Genomic DNA, 26,844 nt, shown 5'->3' with positions numbered 1-26,844 from the left:
AAGACGTACCCTTACGTCTTGCTGCGCATGGGGGAGTATGAAGAGGGCTCACGGGCTGAGCCCTCTTCATACTCACCGGGCATTTGCTTCATGATGAAGCAAATGCCCGTCGCTAACACCCGCAATCGGTGCTTGCACCGATCGCGGGTGTTAACCCTTTGATTGCCGCCGGCAAAGCTGCCGGCGGCATTAACGAGCCGGCGGCGCGTGGGCGCCGCCATCTTGGCTCCGATCGCCGCTCCCCGTGACGTCATCGGGGAGCGGCGATCCATTGCCATGACAGCCTCGGATCACACAATGATCCGAGGCTATCATGTTTTAGGCCATCTATTACAATGTGCAATCTGCACATTGAAATAGATGGTGTGCAAAATCCCCATATACTGCCATACTGTAGTATGGCAGTATATGATAGGATCAATCAGACAACCTAGGGTTAAAGTACCCTAGGGAGTCTGAAAAATAGTAAAAAAAAAAATGAAAAAAAAGTTAAAAAAAAAAAATTATATTAAAAAAACATAAAAATTCAAATCACCCCCCTTTGACTAGAACTGATATAAATATAAATAAACAGTAAAAATCCTAAACACATTAGGTATCGCCGCCTCTGAAAATGCCCGATCTATCAAAATATAATAACCGTTTTTCACTGCGTTTTACCCCGTAGCGGAAAATAGCGCCCGAAGTCGCAAATTGCATTTTTTTGCCATTTTGAAAAATAGAAAAAATTCTATAAAAAGTGATCAAAAGGTCGCACAGACCTAAAAATAAAAGCGTTGAAAACGTCATCAGAAGTCGCAAAAAATGACACCACCTACAGCTCTGTACACTAAAGTATGAAAAAGTTATTAGCGCAAGAACACTGTAAAATGAAGAATTTTTTTTCTGTACAGGAGGTTTTAATTTTTGTAAATGTATGAAAACATTATAAAACCTATACAAATTTGGTATCGCCGTGGTCGTATTGACCCAATGAATGAAGTAGACATGTCATTTGGGGCGCACAGTGAAAGCTGTACAAACCAAGCCTACAAGAAATGGCGCAAATGTGTTTTTTCATCATTTTCACTGCATTTAGAATTTTTTTTTCCGATTCCCAGTACATGGCATGGAATATTTAATACCATCACTACGAAGTGCAATTTGTTACGCAGAAAATAAGACATCACACAGCTCTGTACATGGAAAAATAAAAAAGTTATAGATTTTTGAAAGTGGGGAGTGAAAAATAAAAACGCAAAAACGAAAAAGGGCCTGGTCCTTAAGGGGTTAATAATTCGGCTTCCGTCCAATATACTCACTGCACTTGTTGACTTCAGACCAGACCCCACAGCGACCACACCAGAAAGCCGCTTGTGGTCAGTTATTTTTGTGTGGTGAGTGGCAAACATGCACCACTGCTTGCAGCTTGGAAATTGCACGCAGTTATGTGCATGTAGCCTAAGTGGAATCTACAATTTATAAATATGTGTATTTTTTTAAATAATGTGCGTTTGTAAAATGTCTATATGTTTTTTATTATGTAATTAATGCTCCAGAATAAATTTTACTTTAGAGTAAAGTTTTCACCTATTTTCTTTATCTCTGTGCACATCTCTCCCTCACAGGCAGAAAGAAAATCACCTGATATGTTTTCTTTCAGTACAGTATTAGACACCATGAAATTTTTATTTTTACTGAAGAGGTTTTTGAGTCCTGTAAACTTATGCTGTAATAAAATAACAAATGCATGACATCACTATTGAACACTTACTAAACACGATGTACAATAGGCATGAAGATGATTTGTTAGGATAGGCATTACTTACACATATAACACTGATCGTGTGTCCCCTACTTTTCCGCCATCTCCCACAGTCAAAGTATCATAGCCTCTCTCAAGTTCAAATACCTCAAATGATATCTTGATAACCTGGTGAAATATAAATGCCACAATATAAGGAAAAGTTACCATAAGCAGATAAAAATGTTGTTAAGCACATACATTTGGCATTTTCTTAACCCTAACTAGGTTAAAATAAGTGTTCTAAAGCACAGTAGGAATCTTTTCTTATAATGCTTATAGACTTTGGACTAATGTAAGTAAATATAAAGATTTGTCTGCTTACCAGTAGAAGTGACGGATACAATATAAAGTAAAAATCAATTTTAAAATACAAAGGGGCACATGTATCATAGTCTCAGCTAGCCAAATTGTCTAATTTTAGTGACTTTTGCAGTTTTTGCGCCATTTTTGTGACTTTTAACTCTATTCTTTATCAAGTACGCCTTGGTCTGTCTGCACCTTGTGCAGTGTGCCTTATGTATCTTTCTTTTCCAAATGTTCCATTTTGCCATCTTTGCGCCATTTCTGCACCAATTTTGGCGCAATTCTGCACCTGGTCCAGGGCAGGTGCAAAGGAATGGGTTTTTTTCATGGACCCGATTTTAACATGTAAATTGGAAGTATTTCACATGCTTTAACTGTTTAACATTTTGCACAGTAACCTCTTTTGTCAAAATGTTTTAATTTTTGCATTTTTTGTTATTGGTTACTTCTAAGGGTGAGGTCACACGTAGCTGTTTAATTGCATTTATAATGCATTTAGTTAACGCCTGTGTTAACATTTCATTTACTATGCGTTTTGTACATTCAAATATTAACAGTAATGTAATTAGGAAAATCACCTCTCCTTAGGTGTTATAATAGGTTTCAAAATACATTAAAAAGGCAACATGTTAAATCCCAAATTAACAGTAGTGTGCACACCGGCATAAAACCCCCTCACGTGGCTTGTATCCATGTGGATTTGAGACATTTGCAACAAAAAGTCTCAAGAAGAAGCAAAAATTTGCGCCTGCCATGACAGGAAAAACTGAACACGTATCACAAGTAAAAAGACAGGATCATACATAAGGTACAAAAACTAGCTGCCAAAAGTCTATAAAACTATGATACATGTGCCACAAAGAATACGTTTAACATTGTTACTGGAGATGGGAAAATTTTTCAAAAATTCAATTTGCCGAGTTCACCGGATTTTCAGACAAAATTTGATGCAACCCGAAATGAATCATGGTGAATCACATTAAAAAAAACAGGTATTTCCTGTCTACAGAGAGCCTGTAGGGGGCTCTAAAACATTGTGCCATGCTCAAATATGCAAATATGCATACGTTTTCATCGTAAACCACCTAACCCATACACACCACTTTAATAAACCCAAGTTTATCAGTACAATTGCTAACTTTGATTTATCATATGGTAAGAAATATCATCCCACTGAGAAAAGTTATGGTATGAAGTTTATAATTTAAAGATACATTAATCTGTCTTTTTGGCAACTACTGTTTAAATGTGATGAACACAGAAATTCCAATAAATGTGCAGCTAATTAATGAAAGATTTCTTTTCTATTCAAGGAAACCTTAAGTAGTTACACTTCCTTGACTTTCAGGTTTTTCACGGTATAAGCAAGCTGAGAGTTTCCATGATTATGTGATATCTGAAGCTTTGTGATGTTAGCACTGCTAGTTGAAGTCCTTCTGGCATTAAAGAATCATGTTGATAATGAAAGCAGAGAACCTTTCTCTTTTTTTGCTTTATAGATAAGTCTTGTTTTATATAGAAACATGTATATGCATTATGTATGCCAAAACATATTTTCAAAAATAATGAAATCCAACCTCCTACATCCATTAAAAACATAATAATATATGTTGACTGCTATGTATGACTGATCCAGCTCAGGTTGTCCTGTCTCGACAGTTCAGGATGCTCTGTGTAATGTGTTTATGAATAGCAGGCTGAATGCAGTCTAGCTTTCACCAATGTCCTGAATATTATAATTTTTTGTCAGCAAAATCACTCAACCCAGGGATTAAATAAGATATGTTTCTGCATCATTGTAGCTACAACATTCTCAAGGTATGTTTGGTTCATAATGCATTAAACCAAATGGGCAATTTCTTTTAATAAATTTCTCCCACGGTGTCAAAGTCAGCTTTTAGCCTACAGACATCCTGTGTAGACTGCACTATACTACATAGCCTGGTGTACCTGCAAAAACAACTGAGGGATCTGTAGCTGATCATGGTGTTAAAGTTCCTCCTTTTTTACAATGATGATCATAGAAAGCCCAAGACTGAGAAAGATAAATGTGTACTGTTTGGTTCTAAACTGGTTAATGTAATCTTGATGTTATTTAGCCTTTGCATAATATCTTCAAAATGTTACCTGATTTTTATTATACTCGATCATATCATCATCTTTTTCTGCAAGATAGAATTATGGATGGCAAGCAGAATGAAGTCATGTAAAAATCATTACTCCATCTCTTTAATGATTCCTGAATATGCAAGGTTTTAGCCATTTCTTCATATGGTGTATTTTACGATGAAAATGTCATAGATAAAAATATAGGAAACATATAAAGCAGTGCCACAGATAATTTATGCTCAGCATGACAGTCACTGGTAGCCATCCACATGATGCCTTTGGCAGTCAAAGTAACTCCAATTTTAATCCATACCCATATGTACACACACTAAACCTCTTACACGCTACTAGTTCACATACTGTGGTTTGTAAATTTATGTCATATAATATTTATGATATATTTATCTATTTTCTAATTTAAAATTGCTAGCATTGAGAGTTTGTTGGTCTCCAAAATGCTACCCGATTACGAGGAAATTATTGGCAACATTCAGAACTAGAATGTATGAAGCATCTTATAACGTCTGTACTTGGACTTCCAGATTGCCAACCTAAAGGACAGAGGGTATAACAAATAAGAATCTCACTCTAATAACCTTCAGAAACAGCAATATAAATGCCACCATAGATTATCTCAAAGGTAGAATAGATCACATATAAAATTTAGTATGAGAAATCCCTCACTACAACATAACACAAGACACTTAGTAGGAGAAAACCCCCACTACAACAAGACACAAAGACCCTTTATGCTATGGAGGGAAATCAATCAAAACAAGTTACCTGATAAGAAATTTCAAAATAGGGGGAAAGTTTAAAAGGGATTTCAGAATCACTATCTTACTCAGAGTTTAAGCTCCATCTTTAAAAGATATTTAATAAAAAGATTCCTGATTTCCAACAATGACTTACCGTAATTGTTGATCAGACCCACAGGTAAGTTATCTATTCTGTGTATGTAAAAACTCTCTTGCACACTATCCACTTAAAACTCTCCCCAAATGATTTATCTTTACACCAAAATCTAACAAACCACCATCCAGGTCAGAAAAATGTTTGTATCCATTACAAATTATGGGGTGACATGCTAGCAGTGCACCTCTAAATAATACTTTAATAGTAACCTCCTCCTCAGATAAAGGGAGTGGTTGGTTCCGTTTTCTGCTACACTGGTCAAATTCATTTGCTAGCTCTTTTTTCTATTCTGCTGTAGTTCTCTACTCCTGTATCTCTGCTATTAGATTTTTTGTGACTATTCCTTGGTATTTGTGATTTTGTTCCTTATTTACTCTCTCAGTTGTGACCTGGATTGTTTACTACCCATTATTGTGTTTTTATGTTTATTTGTCTTATTTCTTATCTGCACTGTGACCTACAGAAAGACTGCCTTTGTGGTTGTCCCATAATAATAGGATAAGCAGAGGCAAACATGTAAGTCTGTTGGTGGGCTGAAGTTTAAGGCTCACAGTGATGTCTGTTGGGCATGAGTCAGGGTCCCCTTTACCAACCCTCTCTGCAAGACTAATTTTTATACAAATAATTGAGATCTAAAACAATGCTCATACCCATCCTGTGAGATGACATCAGTGAGGAAAATGAGAATGTGGAGTCCTTATGGGTGGATAAAAGGGGATGAAAAAAGAATAATGACTTATTACTAAGAGCTTGTTATAAGGCTCCAAATATAATGAAGGCAGCAGAGGAATTGCCATTAAGTCAAATACATGTGGTCTCAAAGCATATAGATATATACCTGATATAGACTAGGGGTCAGAAACTTGAAGGTCCTACAAAGGCAACAGGTTTTGGGCAATAACAAAAGACGAGCACCTGTCACAACTGATGCAAGACCCATTAAGATGGGGACACTCCTGGACCTTATCTTGACCAATAGATCTGATAATGTATCAGAATTACAGGTTAAGGGTCACCTAAGTAACAATGACCACAATATCATTCACTTTGAATTATTATTCAATGTGACTTTCAGAAAAGGGCAGAAGGAACAAATTTTCAACAGCTAAAAGAGGACCTTCAGAGTATAAACTAAATAAATTGTAATTCTGAAATTGTAGATCCAGTTCTAAAAGGCATGACATGATATTGACTTCACTACAGTTAAAATTATTTATAACCAAAATATCTCTCTCACATGAAAAATAATAAACATTTCATTTTGGAGAAACATTCACAGAATTCAGTGGAAAATGTATTTTCTTGTCAGATGACAGGCAACATTTTCTGAGATGAAATGCTGTTAGGATGTTTTCTATTCACACACTAAATGGAGTTGACACTTCTTTTCTTTAATGAAACAATTGCCTTTTTACAGTTATATACTTTACAAATATTTATCTGACCCCTAGTTTTATATTCATTAACTCTAGTTTCCAAAGGCATCAGGGATAATAAGCTCCTGTCAGTGTCAATGTACAATATTTGCACTTGAGTTTATGCAAGTAAGCTCTGGGAGTATTGGAGAGATTTTATTGTATTTCTGAAATGTTTTATATTTTTTTGTAATTATGAATTTAATTACTTCAACTTACAACTTTTGATTATAATATGACAAACAGTTTGCATTTTATAGTAGTTTTTGAGTTGCGTTTAGCCTCTTTCCAGTGTGCCCAATCCTTTATTTAATACTGTAGACGTTTGAGGATCCCATACACACAGGTGTGTACAGTACATGTGCGTGTGGGCACATGTGTGTCCATCCATGGAGGGCTGGTAATAAGTTGCACTTTTGTTAAATATTCAAGCTATGGTCAGTTGCTACTGGTCATTTGTATTGGCACGTTTTAACCTATTCTACAGTCAATATAATATGTGAAATACTATCTTTATATATTTCTACACATGTATCATTGATCCACATAACCTTACATGCACTACAAATGAGAAAAAATGAGATCCAGAACTTCTGCCATATACTGTGCAAAATAAGTGAGGAGGATGGATTTAGGAGATTGTGGCATTTGAACTGTCCCACCATTCTCCCCCAGAATCACCACATGCTGCTGGAGGGGAGCCAGGTAAAGTGAAATAATTAATTTAAAATCACTGGACTTGGGGGCGTGGCCTGGACGAGGATGTGAGCAGACGTGTGGAACGGAGCTCCCGCTGCATATCCTGATATCTTATCCTTTTACCAGTTTACCGACATTTTGTCAGCCCACACGGTGTCCGAGGCAGTGAGTGAACACCCCCTGTCACAGCGATGGCCGGCGGAAGAAATAAGAGTCGCGGCCCGAAGGAGCGGCCCCAAGGGCTCCCGTAACGCTGTCCAGCCGACCGGAAGTCATGACTCCACGGCCATAGCGGCCCTTCTGGGTCGGTTTGCCCGGAATCCTACGGCAGCAGAGAAAGCACTAGCAGGTATGGGAGAACCGGCAGGTACAGAATGGGGAGAGGAGGGAGATGATAATGAGGAATGGCCCCCACTGCCATCGGCCACGCCAGAGGAGGCCTCATCGGGACTCTCTGCAGACCTCGTGGTCCCTGTTAGGATTGGTACACAAAAGACAGGGGATAGTGTGCCCTGAGCTTGCCCCAACCTCTGTCCCTTCCTATAGCCCCCCCACGCTAAACCGTGGGGCGACTACTTGAAGACTCGAAATATTCTGGGTAAGTGTGGGAAGGGGAACACAAACAGACTGACAAACATAAAACATAAAAGAATCGTAAACAAGCCGGAGTCACAACTAGAGGGTACGTCAAAAGCAGAATCAGTAAGCAAGAGTCAAAGTCCAAAACTAGCCGAGTTAGCAACAATATAGATACAGATACAGAGCAATACAAACTAGCAGCAACCAGGTGGAGAAAGGGATTTTCAAACACTGGCACTGGTGACTAGTGAAGCTGCAATTTATGCAGCCAGAACTCCACCTCCAGAACCTGATAGGTGCTGGACAGCATCTGGGAATTAACCCCTCATGGTGCAGAAACAACCAAGCACCAAGCAGAGGTTCAAAGTCCCAGCCACTCCTAGACAGCGCGAGATCTTAGCAGCCGCTGCCCAGGACGAGAGGTGGAGTTTGCGCGGATACGCGCCGGGGTTCGGAGAACGCTGCTGGTACCACCAGAAGAACCAGAAGTCCCAGCAATCTCCCTAGCGAACCTGACAGTACCCCCCCCCTGACGGGGGGCCTTCGGACCCCTAGATCTTAAAGATGGCTTCTGAGGGTAGGTCTGATGAAATAACCTGAGTAACCGTGGAGCATGAACATCTCTAGCCGGAACCCAAGACCTATCCTCAGGACCAAAACCTTTCCAATGGACCAGGTACTGCAGGGAGTTACCTACCCATCTGGAATTCACCACCTTTTCCACTTCAAATTCCAGATTCCCCTCCACAATAGATGGAGAAGGAGGGTTAGAAAGAGGCAAAACAGGCTCAACATAGCGCTTCAGAAGACTCTTATGGAAGGTGTTATGGACCCGCCACCCTGCTGGAAGTGTAATCTTGAAGGAAACCGGGTTAACAATATGAGTAACAACAAACGGACCCACAAACCTGGGCGCAAACTTCAAAGAGGGGACCTTCAATTTAAGGTTTTTTGTTGATAACCACACTTTATCCCCCACCACAAACGTATCAGATTTAGTGCGCCTTCTTTCAGTTTGTTGGACCATAGAATTTTGTGCCCTCTGAATATTCTCCCGAACTTGTGACCAGAGCGAGCGCAACTTGGATGTAATAGCTTCCGCTCGAGGAATATCAGAGACAGGCACAGATGAAAAAGAGAAACGTGGATGAAAACCATAATTGCAGAAAAACGGAGATACCTGTGTGGACGAACTACAGTGGTTATTAATAGCAAATTCTGCCACCGGAAGGAATTTCACCCACTGGTCCTGACTGTCCGAGACAAAGAGTCGCAGATATTGAATCATCTCCTGATTCATTCTCTCGGACTGACCATTAGACTCAGGATGAAACGCTGAGGAGAACGACAGATTAACTTCCAGTCTAGAACAAAATGCTCGCCAAAATTTGGAAACAAATTGTACGCCCCTATCAGACACAATATCATCTGGTATACCATGGAGGCGTACAACGTTCTGTATAAACAAATCAGCCAATTCTTCAGCTGAAGGTAACTTTTTTAATGGAACAAAGTGTCCCATCTTGGAGAAACGGTCCACTACCACCCAAATCACTGTATAGCCTTGAGATGCTGGCAGATCAGTGACAAAATCCATTGACACTTTAGACCATGGCCTGGTGGGAACTGGAAGCGGAAGAAGAGGCCCCTCAGGACGTCTCCTGGGAGTCTTTCCTCGCGCACAGACCTGACAGGCTTGGACAAATGCGTGCACATCATTAGTCATGTGAGGCCACCAGTAACTTCTCTTTAAGAGATCCAAGGTACTCCGCATTCCCGGATGACCTGCCAATACTGAGCAATGCGTCTCCTCCAACACTCTCAAACGGCAAGAAAGAGGAACAAATAATTTGCCTTCCGGAAGGTCTTTGGGTGCAGATTTTTGTCCTGCTAAAATTTGAGAGGAGAGGTGGGAGGAGACAGCTGCCAACACAACACCTGGAGACAAAATATTACTGTCCGTAGTCGCTGGAAGCTCAGGAGTCCCGAAGCTACGGGACAAGGCATCAGCCTTCACATTTTTTGACCCAGGTCGGTAGGTGACCACAAAATTAAAGCGAGAGAAAAACAAGGCCCACCTAGCCTGACGTGAGTTCAAACGCTTAGCAGTATCCAAATATACTAAGTTCTTATGATCTGTGAGCACAGTTATCGGATGAAGAGCTCCTTCCAAAAAGTGTCGCCAGACTTCAAATGCCCACTTAATGGCAAGGAGCTCTCGATTACCAATATCATAATTCCTCTCACAAGAGGAAAACTTTCTAGAGAAATATGCACAGGGCCTAAGTCTGGTGAGAGTGGAGGACCCCTGAGACAATACTGCACCTACTCCTACCTCGGAGGCATCAACCTCCACAACAAACGGTAGAGAGAGGTCAGGTTGAACCAAAACTGGGGCTGACGAGAATGCCGCTTTTAAAGTTTCAAACGCTGAGCAAGCGGCAGGGGACCAGTTGTTTGGATCAGCACCCTTACGGGTTAGATCCGTGAGGGGTTTGGCGATCACAGAAAAGTTCTTTATAAAGTTCCGATAATAGTTAGCGAAACCTAAAAATCGTTGTAGGGCCTTAAGATTGGTAGGCCGAACCCAGTCCGTGAGCGCCTGAACCTTACTCGGATCCATCTGTACATCAGAGGGAGTCACAACATAACCTAAGAAGGAAACCTTCTGGACGCAAAAAACACACTTTTCCAGCTTAGCGAAGAGGTGGTTTTTGCGCAACCTGGTAAGTACTTGGCGGAGATGTTGCTGGTGAGAAACCATATCAGGAGAGAAAATCAAAATATCGTCTAGATACACCACCATAAACACACCGATGTAATCATGAAAAATGGAGTTCATAAAGCCTTGAAAAACCGCTGGGGCATTACTCAAACCAAAGGGCATAACCAGGTATTCAAAGTGCCCCAAAGGTGTATTAAATGCGGTTTTCCACTCATCCCCTTCTCGGACCCGAATCAGGTTATAAGCCCCTCTGAGATCTAATTTAGAGAAAACTTGGGCCCCAGAAACCTGATTTAAAAGATCCGGGATCAAGGGGAGGGGACCTGAGTTTTTTACCGTTATCTTATTTAATTCTCGATAGTCAATACACGGCCGTAAACCACCATCTTTTTTCTCAACAAAAAAGAACCCGGCCCCAGTGGGCGACTCAGAGGGACGAATATGTCCGATTGCCAAACTCTCATCAATATAACTCTTCAGTGCCTCCCGTTCTGGTACCGACAAGTTATATATACGACCCTTTGGCAATCTAGCATCAGGAAGAAGGTCAATTTTACAATCAAACTCCCTGTGAGGAGGAAGGACTTGGGACAAGGGTTTTGAAAACACATCTGAGTAGTCCGAGAGAAAACCTGGAAGACCCTGATCTTCCGTCACTACTGTACATAGTGAAACTCTGGTCAGGTGCTCCTTACAGAGAGGACCCCAATGAACCAGCTCCAGAGTTTCCCAATTAATTACCGGATTATGGATCCGGAGCCAGGGTAGACCAAGAATGACATTTTCAGACAGGTTTTCCATAACTAGAAAAGAACACCATTCTTCATGCATAGCTCCTACCATAAGCTTTATCTGCGGGGTTCGGAATTTGATCAACCCTGCCTGTAGAGGGGTCAAATCCGCACCCGACATCTGGATAGGAGTGGACAATGGAATCAATGACATGCAAAACTGAGAGACAAAATTATAATCGATTAAATTAGTCGCAGCACCTGAATCCAAAAAGGCGCGACCAGTGCAGGAAACAGACTGAAACTTAACCGTACAAGGTAAATACATTCTAGACACAATAGGGAGTACCTGAGCTCCTAAGCAGTCCCCCCGACTACTGCTTAGGAGCGGAAGTTTTCCTGCTGCTGCCTCTTGGAACAGGTGTTGATCTGATGATCAGGACTTCCACAGTAGAAACAAAGATGGCGTCTTATTCGATGTTGCTTCCGCTGTGCAGGAGAGATGCTATCCAGCTCCATGGATTCCAATTCTGGACTACCTGGAGACGGACTGGCCGCTGGCTGACAGTCCGAGGACACCCGAGGTGATCGCCTGGATCTTAGGCGACGATCAACTCGGATGACCAGAGTCATAGCATCATCTAATGTCTGAGGCTCGGCATAAGCTAAGACTAAGTCCTGTACTCGGTCTGACAGTCCGGACATAAATTGGTCTTTTAGGGCGCAGTCATTCCATTGAGAGTCAGTCACATACTGTCTGAACTGGGCACAATAATCTTCTGCTGTCCGTTTTCCCTGACACAGAGATCTAAGGTGGGAAACTGCAAGTGCTCGGCGGTCAGGTTCGTCATAAATCTGGCCTAAAGCTGAAAAAAAAGCGTCAAGAGAAGAACGGGATGGAGAGTCAGGTGGGAGAGAAAAAGCCCAATTTTGCGGATCCCCACGCAACAGGGAAATTACCACGCCCACCCTTTGAATCTCTGTGCCCGATGAACGAGGGCGTAAAGAAAAGTAAAGTTTACAGCCCTCCCGAAATGAAAAAAATTTCTTACGGTCACCAAAAAACACGTCAGGGAGAGGAACCTTAGGTTCAGGCGTGGGTGGCAGTGGATCCTGCGGTGATGTCTGCCGTGGAACCTGCATAGATTCCTGAATTTGGAGACGGGAAGCTAGATCCTGAACAAGCTGAGTTAGGGTCTGGACCTGAGCGACCACAGCTGACAAAGGCTCCATGGAAGGAGAGAATGTAGCAGGTCGGATACAGGATGCAGACCTATGTGTGGCCAGTGTTTCTGTTAGGATTGGTACACAAAAGACAGGGGATAGTGTGCCCTGAGCTTGCCCCAACCTCTGTCCCTTCCTATAGCCCCCCCACGCTAAACCGTGGGGCGACTACTTGAAGACTCGAAATATTCTGGGTAAGTGTGGGAAGGGGAACACAAACAGACTGACAAACATAAAACATAAAAGAATCGTAAACAAGCCGGAGTCACAACTAGAGGGTACGTCAAAAGCAGAATCAGTAAGCAAGAGTCAAAGTCCAAAACTAGCCGAGTTAGCAACAATATAGATACAGATACAGAGCAATACAAACTAGCAGCAACCAGGTGGAGAAAGGGATTTTCAAACACTGGCACTGGTGACTAGTGAAGCTGCAATTTATGCAGCCAGAACTCCACCTCCAGAACCTGATAGGTGCTGGACAGCATCTGGGAATTAACCCCTCATGGTGCAGAAACAACCAAGCACCAAGCAGAGGTTCAAAGTCCCAGCCACTCCTAGACAGCGCGAGATCTTAGCAGCCGCTGCCCAGGACGAGAGGTGGAGTTTGCGCGGATACGCGCCGGGGTTCGGAGAACGCTGCTGGTACCACCAGAAGAACCAGAAGTCCCAGCAATCTCCCTAGCGAACCTGACAGTCCCCCTCCCCCAACGATCTCAAGAGGCAGCCGCGGCTGCAGATATGGACACTACAGTTCTGCCCCCTGAACCTACACTGGCTGATGTGTTTAAAATAGTCCAGCACTGTAGCGCTGCCTTGACCACACTCACTGCTACGATTGGAGGTGTCAGAGAAGATGTTAATGTCATAAGGCATGATATGCGCAAATTGTCAGAGAGAGTGGGAGCTCTAGAAGAACGCATGGGGGAGCTGGAAGATAAATTTCTACCAGTCCAGCGTAATGTTTCTAGGCTACAGAATGATGTAGTAGCCCTAAAGAACAAAGCCGATGATATGGAGAATCGACTACGTTGGAACAACTTACGGCTCATTGGCGTACCTGAAAGAGCGGAAGGGAAAGATCCTGGAGAATTCTTCGAGGAATGGCTTTTGGGGATGTTTGGGAAGGAAACCCTCACCCCCCTCTTTGCAATAGAAAGGGCACATCGTGTCCCCTCCAGACCTCTCCCGCCGGGCAATGCGCCCAGACCTGTCCTGCTGAGGATCCTACATTACAAGGACCGTGATATAATCTTGCGTAAGGCGAGGGACAGAGAAGACCTCAGCATTGATAATAGTAAGATCTCCATTTTCCCGGACTTCTCGGCTGAGGTGCAGCGGAGGAGGGCACAATTTATGAGTGTCAAAAGAAGATTGAGGGCTTTGGATTTACGATATTCTATGCTCTATCCGGCTCGACTGCGAGTAGTGGCCTTAAACACAACCCATTTCTTCGAGACATCGGAGGCGGCATTGCAATGGCTGGATGCCAATGAGAGACGACTTCGTCATAATGATGGATGACACCGAGGTGGACATAATTCTTTTTCTCTGAGGGAAGACTACTTTCTTATTGGCTTGTGTTAGAGTCAAACACGGGGACTTGTCTTCTCTTCCGTGTGTTGCGGTTCTGAAGTTATGCTGTCGGCAGGCGGCAAAATATCCTTTCATGCTTAACAGTTATATAATATGTTGATGTCTATTGTTTAAGTCTGTCCTATGCTGAAAATAGGCTGACATGAGTTAGGCTGTTATACTTTGCAATAATGACAGTGCCATATGATACTAATAATATATTCATGTCATAAGGTAAACAGGAATACATTATCCTCTTAGTTTGGCGGGAGGATTAGTTCTTCATGCTGTTTAATTGTATTATTGAACTATCTAATTGTCTGTGGATGATAGGGAAAACTTTCGCTACTGCTCACATCTCAGGTATCTGAGTGACCTCTTGTACCAGAGTTGAAGGGTACAATGTATGTTTGGGGAAGGGGTTTGGTGTTTTGGGAGGGAGATCGTACAGCATGGATGCAGATGGGGAAGGAGTGGAAAATTAGTGATGAGGGGTACATGAGGGAAGACTGGAGACCAAAAGAGTCAGGGAAACTTATTGTCACACATAAGCTATGGCTGCTCAGTGGCATATAGTAGCATGGAATGTTAGGGGCCTGGGGGACTCCTCCAAGCGCTATGCTGTGTTTAATGTAATACAACAATACCAGCCGGCAGTAATATGTCTGATGGAAACGCACCTAGTGGCTGATTCTATACAGGTGCTTAAAAGAGCTTGGATTGGGAAAGAATATCATTCAGTTTATTCTACGCACTCAAGAGGGGTCAGTATACTTGTCAATAGGCAGATCCCTTTTGAATGTTTCGCTGTCCATGTGGATGTAGATGGTAGATATATCTGCATTCGATGCCGCATATATAACTTGACATTACTGCTAGTAGCGGTCTATATACCTCCGCCATACTCGGGAGAAGTACTAAAAAAGGTCCTGAGTGTTATCGCAGAAGCCCATGGTATACCAGTTCTTATAGTAGGGGACTTCAATCAATGTCTTAATCCAACTCTTGATAGATTTTCAGTATTGGGAGGGGGAAGTGGGGCAATATCCACGGTATTGGCGAAATTGCTGCAGGAGGTGGGCCTAGTAGACATCTGGCGACAGCGTCATCCTGATACTAAGCAGTATTCTTGCTTCTCCACCTCACATGGTTCCTTGTCTAGAATTGACTTGGTTGTAGGCAGCAATCAGGTAGTGCAGCATGTGGCAGATGTTGTATACCTGCCGCGAAGCGTCTCAGATCACTCCCCCGTGTTGGTTACGCTAGTTAGGGCTGCAGACACGGGGGGGAGACTGTGGCGCCTCAACCCATTCTGGCTACAAATTCTCAACTTAACAGGGGAGGTGGAAAATGCCGTCAGGGATTTTATCAGAGATAACCAGGAATCAGTGTCCACCCATTGGTTATGGGAAGCTCTAAAATCTTCCATTAGGGGGCTGTTTCACTGTAAAATTTGTGGGCATAAGGCCAAAAAGAGGGAATATCTCGCGACCCTACAGCAGCGAGTTAGTGACACGGAGGAAAGTTATGTGCTGAGGGATGCGACAAAGGGAGATCGGACAGAGGCGCAGGATCTTCTAAAAGCGCATTATCAGCAGGCGGCAGAGGCTAAACAATACTTCACTCAACAGAAGTACTTCATTGAAGGGGAGGGGACAGGACATCTCTTAGCAATGATTATTAGGGCACAAGGTGGCCCAGCTCATATCTCCTCACTCCGAGATGGGGATGGAACACTAGTCAACTCAGACACTGAAATAATGAGGGTCATGCAGCAATACTATGCCGATATTTATAAATCAAGATTGACATACAGTAGGGGAGAGATAGAGAACTTTATAACTGATGTCTCCTTACCTAAGCTAACAGAGGAACAGAGATCAATGTTAGATGGCCCCATAACCATAGAAGAGCTAGAGCAGGCTCTAGCAAGTTTTCAGAACGACAAGGCCCCGGGGGTAGACGGTCTCCCTGTAGAATTATTTAAGCAGTACCAGGAAATACTTCTGCCCAAACTATTGGAAGTAGCTGCAACTGTCCATGAGACAGGCAATCTTCCAGCATCTATGAAGGAGGCGACAATTGTACTGATCCCCAAGCCCGACAAGGACCCGCTCCAGCCGGAGTTTTATCGCCCCATATCACTCCTGTGTACGGATGTCAAATTAATTGCCAATAGGCTGGTAGAAGTCATCCTTAATCTGGTGCATAATGATCAAACCGGCTTTATGCCAGGAAAATCTACCACTATTAACATCCGATGCCTGTTTATGAACCTACAGATGTCCCCAGAAAACGCTGCCTATAGGGCTGTCCTCTCACTCGACGCTGCCAAAGCTTTTGACAGCGTCGAGTGGGAATTTTTATGGGCAGTCATGCGAAAGATGGGATTCGGGTCATACTACTTAAGGTGGGTGCAGCTTATGTACTCGGAACCTAAGGCCAGAATCCGAGTAAATGGAAAGTTATCCAGCCCGTTTAGCTTGGGGAGGGGAACCCGGCAGGGCTGTCCCCTATCCCCATTCCTGTTTGCGTTAGCACTGGAGCCATTTGCGTGCATGGTCAGAGCATCAGCGGCTCTTGGAGGATTTAAATATGGACTTTTAGATGAGCGCATCGCGCTATATGCTGATGACATGTTATTATTTTTTAACAATGTGCAGGACTCCCTACCCCCATTTATGGCTCTCATGATAGAGTATGGAAAGTTCTCAGGTATCCAAATAAATTGGAACAAATCCATACTTTTACCCTTAGACCCTCTCCCTGGGAACTTCAGCACGGGTCAGCTACAGGTAGTATCCACATTCAAGTATCTGGGTGTATGGATATCACCTAATCCCAAAGAGTATATATCCTTAAATATTCAACCAATGATGGCCAGGGCTCTGGAAAAGGTGGATGCGTGGTGTAAATTGCCACTATCTGTAGTGGGGAGAGCAAACCTAACAAAAATGGTTTTGATGCCACAATTTCTCTATTTATTACATAACTCACCAATATGGATCCCAATGACATACTTTTATCGCATACAAAGTATATATAGGTCTCTGATTTGGCGTAAGAAGGTGGCACGCATTAGGCTAGAAACGCTACAAAGGGCAAAAGATGAAGGAGGATTAGCGGTGCCCAATCCGTATTTGTACTTTTTGGCTGCCCAGCTACAACAGCTGAAGGGCTGGGGACAGCCGGATAGTTTCATAGCAGTGGAGCGCCTTATGTCCTACTGTAATGGTGGGAGACCCCCTCTTTATCTGTTGGAAATAGGTGCCCAGACCCGACCCCCGGACATGCTCCCTACGGTGGCCTTAGTGGTAGAGGTATGGAGGAGAGCTAAGCTGATGCTTGGACTGGAGGGCTGCACAAAGATCACTCCTTTGCGGAGGAACCCACAACTCACTGAAATAAATAAACTAGAAGAGATTGGGATATGGGAAAATAAGGGGATTCATAGGGTGGAGCAAGTAGTATCCGATGGAGTGGTGAGAAGCTTTGAGCAGCTACGGGAGGAACATCAATTGCCACATAACATGTTCTACAGATATCTCCAGTTAAGGCATGCCCTGGACACTCAAATGAAAAGTACCCCATTGACAATTAAAAACCATTTAGTTATTAACACTTTGATCTCCCCAGGAAATGGCAGGGGAATAATATCGCTTATATATAGACAACTGCTAGATGAATATCATAAAAAATTCCCGTTAACAATCCAGTCTAAATGGGAAGCCGATATTGGGCCCATAACAGACGAACAATGGACCTCCATTCTAGCTTGGACACCAGATCTGTCTCCAAGCGAGAAACATAGACTCTCGCAGTTATTCCTATGCCATAGAACATATAAGACGCCAGCGTGGTTGTGCAGAATTGGTATTAGGGGGGATGATTGTTGCCCCAGATGTGGTAGAGATGGGGCACATCTGCTCCACATGATGTGGGAGTGTCCTGAACTGGGCACGTTCTGGAAGGCGGTACTGAGTCTTGTGAAAAAGGTATATGATGTGCAGATCCCTGCCACTCCTATGGTTTGCATTCTGGGTTGGGTAGATGAGGTAACAGATGAAAGGGGACCTAAACTGGGCATTGCCCGTATGTTATATCAAGCTTCCTACTAAACAGGAATTTATCACTAAAATGAACAGGATAATTAGGCTAGAGAAGGGGGTATACATTAAGAGAAAGGCTGAAAAGCGATTTGAGAAAATATGGGGGCCCTGGCTTGATTCACCGGGACTTCCATCAGTGCACCTGCGCAGGAACCCGTTTCACACTTTGTAAGATATGGTTTAAGAAATGTGGTGTAATTATTGCAAGCAGAAACTGGCTGTCACGAGCTTTATTGATGTGATTGTCATTGGAGGTCACGGATTTGGTCTGCTTTTGTGTATAAGGAGAACCCCAATACGCATTGTACGATGTATAATGCAAATTATATGTGAATATGATCTTTTTATGCTGTACGGTCTCTGGAGGGTGGGGGGGGGGTATCTGTTTTATGTTGACTGTTGTAAACTAAAAAAAATGTTTAATAAAAAAGAGTGGATTAAAAAAAAAAAGCACTGGACTTTTATATTGCTGGAATTTATATTGCCGACAAAGACAATTTTGAAATGAACATGCCATAGGCCAGTGATGGCTAACCTATGGCACTGGTGACAGAGGTGGCACTCAGAGTCCTTTCTGTGGGCACTCAGGCCATTACCAGAGGTATCTTCCTGCAGTCCCAGACAGCCCAGGACTTGCTGTGCAGAGGTATTTTAAAGTGACAGCTGTACCTGGGATTATTTTCTGCTTTATTGGTGTCCTCAGGGTGCTGGTATCAATGAAAACTGTGACAGAGAAGGGAGTATAAATCACAAATTAAATTTGTGTGTTGGCATTTTGCGATAAATAAGCGGGCTTTTGTTGTAGTTCGGGCACTCGGCCTCTAAAAGGTTTGCCATCACTGCCATAGGCTATTGGAACCTGTCTTCAGGTAAAAATTACTTCTAATTCCCTTTAAGTGTTTTTCCTGTTTTTCCCTTTAAGGTGTTAATTAAGGCTTATGCTATTTAGGCTAACAGGTTTGTCTGGTGTGTTTTTTTAAACACCAGCGAAAGTGTATTGTCCGACGATAAAGCACTGTGCCGTGATTGGCGAAGATCATACGCCCGATATCCTGCATGTGGGCTTCCCCGCTCAGGTCCGACAGAGTCCACCATCTTTTAAGTTTTGCATGTGACAGAATTTTAATGTCAAATCTTGCACTCTTGCAACTGATCGCATGCCTGTGCAAGCTGGGTAATCCCTTAAAAAGGCGCACAGTCTGACGAAAATGAGCGGAGCGACTCTTAGTAAATGAGCCCCTATGAGTTTAAGGGTAAATGAAAAATTTGCCATATTTTTATCCAACATACTAGACAAAAAATAAGATAGATCTCTCCCACTGTGCTATCAGACAGTACAATACAGTAAACAATGAGCATATATGTTGTGTTATAAAAGAATGAGAGATCTCATTCTTGAGAGAAACTTTAGAGAGCATTCCATAAAATTATATTGTATTTTTTTTACAGATTATTATTCTGTGGAATAATATTTGTAACAATATACCTGTACAGTCAAACATTTTATAGTCAAAGAACAACTTTTCTAGTGTTCCAGTTTTGGCCTGACATGTAAATAGTGATTTTTTTTTCTAAAATATCCATTGTGCCAGTATTTTGAACATTCTATAAAACACCAGGACATTGCATAGACCAATTTGCATTATATTACAGAGAGTTTATGAAAAGAAATACAGCAGTATTGCTTTTTGTATGTCCTTGTCTTAATAGACCTGACACTTGTTTATTCACAGTTTGCATTGAAAAACAAATAAAGCAGATATGAAAAACATTCTTAGACAGCATTTGTCAGTAAGGTATATTTGTATCACTGTCCAGGGTTGAATATCACGTAAACCAAAATATCCCCATTTATATAAACCCTTTAAGGACCAGGCCCTTTTTGTTTTTTCATTTCATATTTTTTTTACACATAAAGAGTAGTGTGGCAGCTTGTTTTTTGCATAACAAACTGTACTTAATAGTGGTGGTATTTATTTTCCCATGCTGTGTAGTGGTAAACAGGTAAAAAATTCCAAATGTAGTGAAATTGGTAAAAAAAATGCATTTGTGCCGTATTCTTGTGGACTTATGTTTAACGGCTTTCAATGTGCTCCACAAATGACATGGATACTTTATTCTTTGGGTCGGTGCGATTACGGGGATACCTAATTTGTATAGGTTTTATAATGTTTTCATGTATTTTCAAAAATTAAATTTTGCCGTCTTCTGGCACTAATAACTTATTCAGAATTAGGTGTGGGTGGTGTCATTTTTTGTGACTTCTGGCGAAGTTTTCAATACTAGCATTTTTAGGGCTGTACGACATTCTGATAATTTTTTATTGAATTTTTAAATATTTTTCAAAATAGCAAAAAAGTGCCATTTTCATGTTAGGGCGCTATTTTCCATTATGGGGTTAAACGCAGTGAAAAACCATTATTATTTTTGATAGATCGGGCCTTTTCGGATGCGGTGATATCTAATGTGTTTAGGATTTTTACTACTTATTTATATTTACATCAGTTCGAGTGAAAGGGGGGTGATTTGAAATTTTTGTTTTTTTTATTATAATTTTTTTTTAACTGTTACTATTTTTCAGACTCCCTAGGGTACTTAACCCTAGGTTGTCTGATTGATCCTATCATATACTGCCATATTACAGTATGGCAGTATATGGGGATTTTCATCCTCATTCATTACAATGTGCATTTAGCACATTGTAATGAATGGGTTAAATCCAGACAATTGCCTTTCCCCGATGACGTCACTCGGAGCAACAAGCGCAAACAAGATGGCGGCGCCCAAGCATCACCATTTTTTTGAAGCTGCCAGCAGCTATGCCGGGGGCGATGTATGGGATAACACCCGCGATATATACAAACACTTACCACTCGTACTGTGTGCATTTCAAAACCATTTTCAGAATCCACCCATTTCTTACAACTTAAATCACTAAAATGCCAATTGTCACTCTGATTCACACTCTTCTGTGTAACTCCCAAATGATGGGTCTTCTGTTTACTAAACTCTCTCCTCTCAAATCCAAAGCTTTAAACTTAAACCCTTAAACTCTTAAAAACCAACTTTTCAGGCAGGCCTATCTCATTCCCAAACTGCATAAAACTTCAACTCTCTTTTCACTAACTTTGCCTGTGTACTTCTGCAAGATCAGGATAACAATCTACAGGCCTCCCTACCTTGGACTCTGTATATAAGGGAACGACCATTGACTGGTTCAAGCAGCAGCATTATTCATTTATTTATTCAATTTAATTTATTCTGATACCTTTTAAAGAATGTCTGGACCGTTATACAAGCTCTTCTACCCCCTGTGTTCCTCCTTCAACAATAGTGACAGCGATTTTCAATTATTTAGTAAAATTGTGTAGCATAAAAGTAATGTATTAATAAATAAAAGTAGAAAGAATTTGGGCAAACATTTCTTCTATGGATTATATAATTAAAAAAAATTAAAGGCAGTATAAGGCTTTTCAAGTGCCTTTTTATTCTCACCAGAGTCTTTATTTGTTCCTGTAAACTTTCTTTATTCAAGTTATCTTATATAAAGGACCTTTGCACACGGAAAATGGAGTTTAACATTGTATCGTCTATGCTGCACAAATCCAACAGGACCCATTAGCCTAATTTATGTTATGTCAACCAGTTTCCGCTGCTATTAACTATTATTCTGTATTCACTAAAGACAAATAACACTGCATTAGTCACATTTTCTCTATTGTAAGAATATTAATACTGTATAGATCTAAAATGTTAAATTCAAAATATAACATCTGTTATTGTATCAAGGCTGCATGTGTAATTTTCTAATTTCTTTTACATGACAGCAGTTTTTAATATATTTTTAATCCATATTAATCTTTATATTACTTTGTAAGATTGTAAGATGTAAAAGCATTTTTTTTATTAATATTACCTTTCATCATTGATTACATAGTATCCATAGTAAAATTTTTGGTTTCTTCTTTAGGATTAAGTAGATTTATTCAAACAGCAACGTTTTGGCCATGGTTAAGAACGGCTTCGGTAATGGAGTCGTCGCTTTTTGAATAAATCCACTTGATCCGATCAATCTTTAGGAGTGCTCACAGTTTTTTGGAAATATGTATAACATGGAATAAATGCCTCACTCTCATAGCTTGCACCCAACTTCCGTAAAAATCATTATCATATTGCTGCGCTACATCCTTTATATATATATATATATATATATATATATATATATATATATATATATATTTCTTATATTTATATTTGCATCTTTTATGTTTATGGTACTTGTTTTTTCATTCAAATTTACGACTTAGGGGGCCACTACCCTTTTGGTTGCTGCGTGTGTAGGGGTAGATGTGTCAGTGCTTTGTTGATTGATAAGAAATGATAACAAGAGTGCTGGAATAGGAGGCTGGATTGAGTTCTTGTTGAGGAAGTATGCATGGATAGGAGTGTGGAGCTGTGAGGGTAGGCGCAGGAGACATCTATTTCATTGACCACCAAAACTTGAAAATAAAGATGCTAAATTTGATTTCTGTATTACACAAAGGCCAGATGCATATTTGAATTAACAAGAAGCCTTCAAGAAGCTTAAGTCCATACACAGTGTCAAAGCTATAGTATTTTATAAGATATAGAGGCAGATTTATCAACCATAGAAACCAGTCACAGCTCAGATTTCATTTTACAAATGCTCATGAATATTTTTAAGGGGAGCTTTGATTGGTTGTCATGGACAAATACAAATATTCTAACTTTCAGAACGCTTGATAAATCTCATAGTGTTTAACTGGTGCTAGAACCAATAGTCCCTTCTCCTTAAGTTATTGGACCACTGCCCTCTTTTTTTGGGGGGGTGGGGGCTTTACTGTAAGCCACTGTTTGCTTTTCTCTTGGTCTAGATAAGGATAGGTTAGGAGAGTTGTAGGTTGATGCACATGTCTATTTGTTGTCCGAGACAGACCTGTCATACCACTGATCCACAGTCTCTGTTTCACTACTGGCTCTATATGCATGTTGCACATGCACTTCACCCATGCTTTAAAATAACAGAGACCAATTCAATGTATTTTGATGGAACACATATATACTATTGTGGTTTAGAGAAATAGATGGTCATGAAGGACCTTTGGAAAGTGTCTGCATAATATGCAACATTACAGAAAACCTGCATCAAACACTAAGGTGTGATTAAGGAAGCACAATTGAACAGAAAGACCAACCCATCTATGATAAATATTAACAATGTACATATAGTAAATAAAAAAGTGAAGAAAAAGTAGTGGGAAAAAAAAGTAGTAGTAAAAAAACTGGTAGTAGAAAACAGGTCATGGGCCTAAACCTATATTTTGGGGAATGAGCCAGTCCACCACTTAATAGACTGTGCTAGAAAGGTCTATATGTTTGGGTAGTGTGGCTTTCACCTGCTCCGTATAGAGCACATGTCCTTAATTCAGGTCAAAGGGTCTGAGAGTGATGAAGAGACAACCCATTCCCAAAAAAAGGAGTCTTAACAACCTTTAAGTGGTGGAGTAAAATATTCACTCTTGGTGGTACACCCAAGAGATAAGTCATTGGGATCTAGTACAATGTTAACCTCTAGCACAGTCCTTAGAAATTTCTGAAAGGTCAAAAAGAAGAGGAGTATGTCTCCAAAGATTCCAGAAGATGTGAAATAGGAAAGCACCTCCTGAATGACGGTGCCAGTACACATCTGGTTTTGAAGAACTAAGCCAATGTAGTAGCTTGGGTGTATGATACCCAATCATTAAAATATTGTCTTGATTTTTCTAACAAATATTACATAGAGAACTGTGTATAGAAGAGTGTATAAAAAGGGATTATAACATAAAATGGCAGTTAAGGTGATAGAAGACCTACTCTGCACCAAGACTCAGAATCAAGGCCCCTGAATGCTTTTTATTAATGAGGTCAATCGGATCAATCATCCTACAGGTATTATTCTCGGCTTGAAGAGCCACATTGTACCAAATGTGGTAGCTAGGTTCCCAATCACTCTGCCAGAAATTTTTTAAATCTGCATTAAGATACTAAAGGGTGTATTAATAGAACATTTGCCCAATTTGGAGACAACTGTAATTTAGGAGGCCGACATAGTAGTAAGAACTAAGGAGCCTCGCAAATATCCATTGAAAAGTTTAGTCATATGTGATGGGAGAACTGGTGGGGGTCAGAAATATTATCACTGAAATAAATAGTGAAAGTCAGCTGAAGCTTGTCTCTTGGGATAATATAGACCACCCCCTACAATGCAGAGACGTACGTTCGTGCCAGGTCTGTACATAGGTTTACTTTATTATATTGTGATGTATCTGTACATGTGAAACTATAACTTTTATTCATTTTGGCAATTTATTTTGGCACATGTGCTTATGGATACCTATTATGTATGCCGGAAAGATTTATAGCCCTTACCTAATACATTACATACCTTTTACATCACTTGCTCATGTGATCAATGTCCATATATTGTTGTTATTATCCCTGTGATGGACAGTTTTTGACTGTGGATTCATTTTCTGTCATTTACTGTGTTTTTATTATCACATTAAAGTATATTTGACATAAATGTAGCTGTTTTGGTTTTTGTGTATCTTTACATTAAGCCAGGCACATTTTTGCACTGATAATTTGTTTATTTGGATAATATGAGTCAATAGAGTCTCATTTAATCCTTAGTCGGCTGGAAGAGAGGGACCGCTAGTCCAGCTGTTTGCTAGAGGCATTATCCATTTAAGCAAAGGGGTACCAACGTCTAGCAAAACTGAAAGTGCTAGCACCAGTAAAATGTGTTTCCTGGAGGAATACAATATCCACTTTAAACTCTTTCAGTAGTAGGTCCCTTTTTCTATCCAAGTTTAGACCTTTGACATTGACAGCTTGCTGTGAGAACAGCCTCTCAGTAGTGAGGCGAGCAGCCATTGATATCTTGCTGTGAGCACAGCCTTTCAGTAGTGAGGCCAGCAACCAGTGAAGTAATCATGTTAGGAAAAAAACAAATGACCATGGAGGGGCCTCCATGTATCAGCGCCATGCCAGTTTTAGCAACCCTTACTTCTTTTCTTGCTATAAGGCCAAAAGGAAATCCCCAAGGGTATTGAATTCTTAGTGGAATCTTATACGAAATCTCTTAATTGACTGAATAAAGGATTCAGAGTTTGCTGTTGTTGTAGGGTATACCTAGATAAGTCCTGGAACAGCTGGAGGTTTGCACCCATTAAGACAATGAACTTGAGTAGCCTAACTTGCCATAATGTCTTCCTTCAGAGTAAATTCAGTTACACAGCAAGTTATGTCCTATGGGATCCACTAGTTTTCAGCAGTAATTCACAATGTTCTCTGTCATGCTGTATTGGAGTTTCATATGACCTGTCTAGGATCAAATAAAAAAATCACTGCAGGTAGCCCCTGACACCTTAATCACCTTGTTGTTTCGGAATGATCCTCACTCGGATAATGATTCTTCATACCCTGTTATCTACATTTTCTTTATGGTGTTTTAACTCAGGGATAGTAGAATAATGTGAGTAGTCTTGCAGAATGACAGCAACAATTCTAGCTTCACTTTAGTCCGCTTTGTGCGCCACCTGCTGGACCTCTCATGCAACTTCAGAAATTTCAGCTTTACATGCCTCCTTAAGAGATTACCGTATATACTCGAGTATAAACTCGAGTATGTAGAAACAGGCGCCATCTTGCCTGACCTGTATGGCACCTCTGACTGCCAGTGTCTGAAAAAATCCACCGGGGAAGCTTTGAGAGGGGCTTCGTCCTAGTTCTTGGCTCTCCCAAGGTTGTTACAACACTTATTGCCCATCATGGTTGAAAATTAAAGGCTTCTGTAGCAGAGGCAAGCCTGGGGCTGGGCAAAGTTTGTTCTCTACATCTGGTCCCATGGACTTCTGGTGATGCCCCCATTTTACAATAAAGATTTCAACACACTTGTTACTTCAGAAAAATTCCACTACCAATCATTTCTCTCCATTTCATGTCCAAAGGACTAATGGAAAAAAAAATTAACACATGTTCTGCTTGATTTCTCATACATTTATGAATTATTTGATGCCAGCAACAAGTATACAGTATATTGATATGTGAGTCTTAGAGACCATAGTTATTATGGTCAAATTTTTCTTTATGTAATAAGAAAAAATGGAGCAGGGTTGAAAAATATGCATGAGAAATTATATGCTCTGTGTGACACCAGCTACTTGTCTGTCACTGCTATGGAAGCAGATTTTGGTTGATGCAGTATAGCTTTTGCTCTATAAATTCATGTGTGCTGCACCCTAGCCATACTAGCCATAAAAAGTGCATCACATAGACATTTTTCAGGGCTATTCTTCTCGGATGAATATGCAATTTCTATGAATCATGTATGCGTCTGAAACGAAAATAGCCAAAAATAGCAAGATATAGTAATGCACTACAGGCGGTCCCCTACTTAAGAACCCTCGACTTACATACGACCCCTAGTTACAAACGGACCTCTGGATATTGGTAATTTATTGTACTTTAGTCCTAGGCTACAATGATCAGCTATAACAGTTATCAAATGTGTCTGTAATGAAGCCTTAGTGTTAATATTGATTCTTATGACAACCCAACATTTTTAAAATCCAATTGTCACAGAGACCAAAAAAAGTTCTGCCTGGGATTACAA

General features: G+C 40.9%; 1 protein-coding gene across 3 annotated transcripts in view; it reads right to left on the bottom strand.

Moving 5' to 3' along the window:
* CSMD1 (CUB and Sushi multiple domains 1) overlaps positions 1 to 26,844 on the bottom strand; it is a 1,135,715-nt gene that overhangs the window by 398,910 nt on the left and 709,961 nt on the right. For all 3 annotated transcript variants that reach the window (XM_072142316.1, XM_072142317.1, XM_072142318.1), the window contains one exon: positions 1,809 to 1,912. In XM_072142316.1, coding sequence (XP_071998417.1) covers positions 1,809 to 1,912 — 104 coding nt within the window. The remainder of the gene's footprint in view (positions 1 to 1,808; positions 1,913 to 26,844) is intronic.

Source organism: Engystomops pustulosus, chromosome 3 (assembly GCF_040894005.1).
Source record: "Engystomops pustulosus chromosome 3, aEngPut4.maternal, whole genome shotgun sequence".
Classification (NCBI taxonomy): Eukaryota; Metazoa; Chordata; class Amphibia; order Anura; family Leptodactylidae; genus Engystomops; species Engystomops pustulosus.
This window is presented reverse-complemented; position numbering and strand designations above follow the sequence as displayed.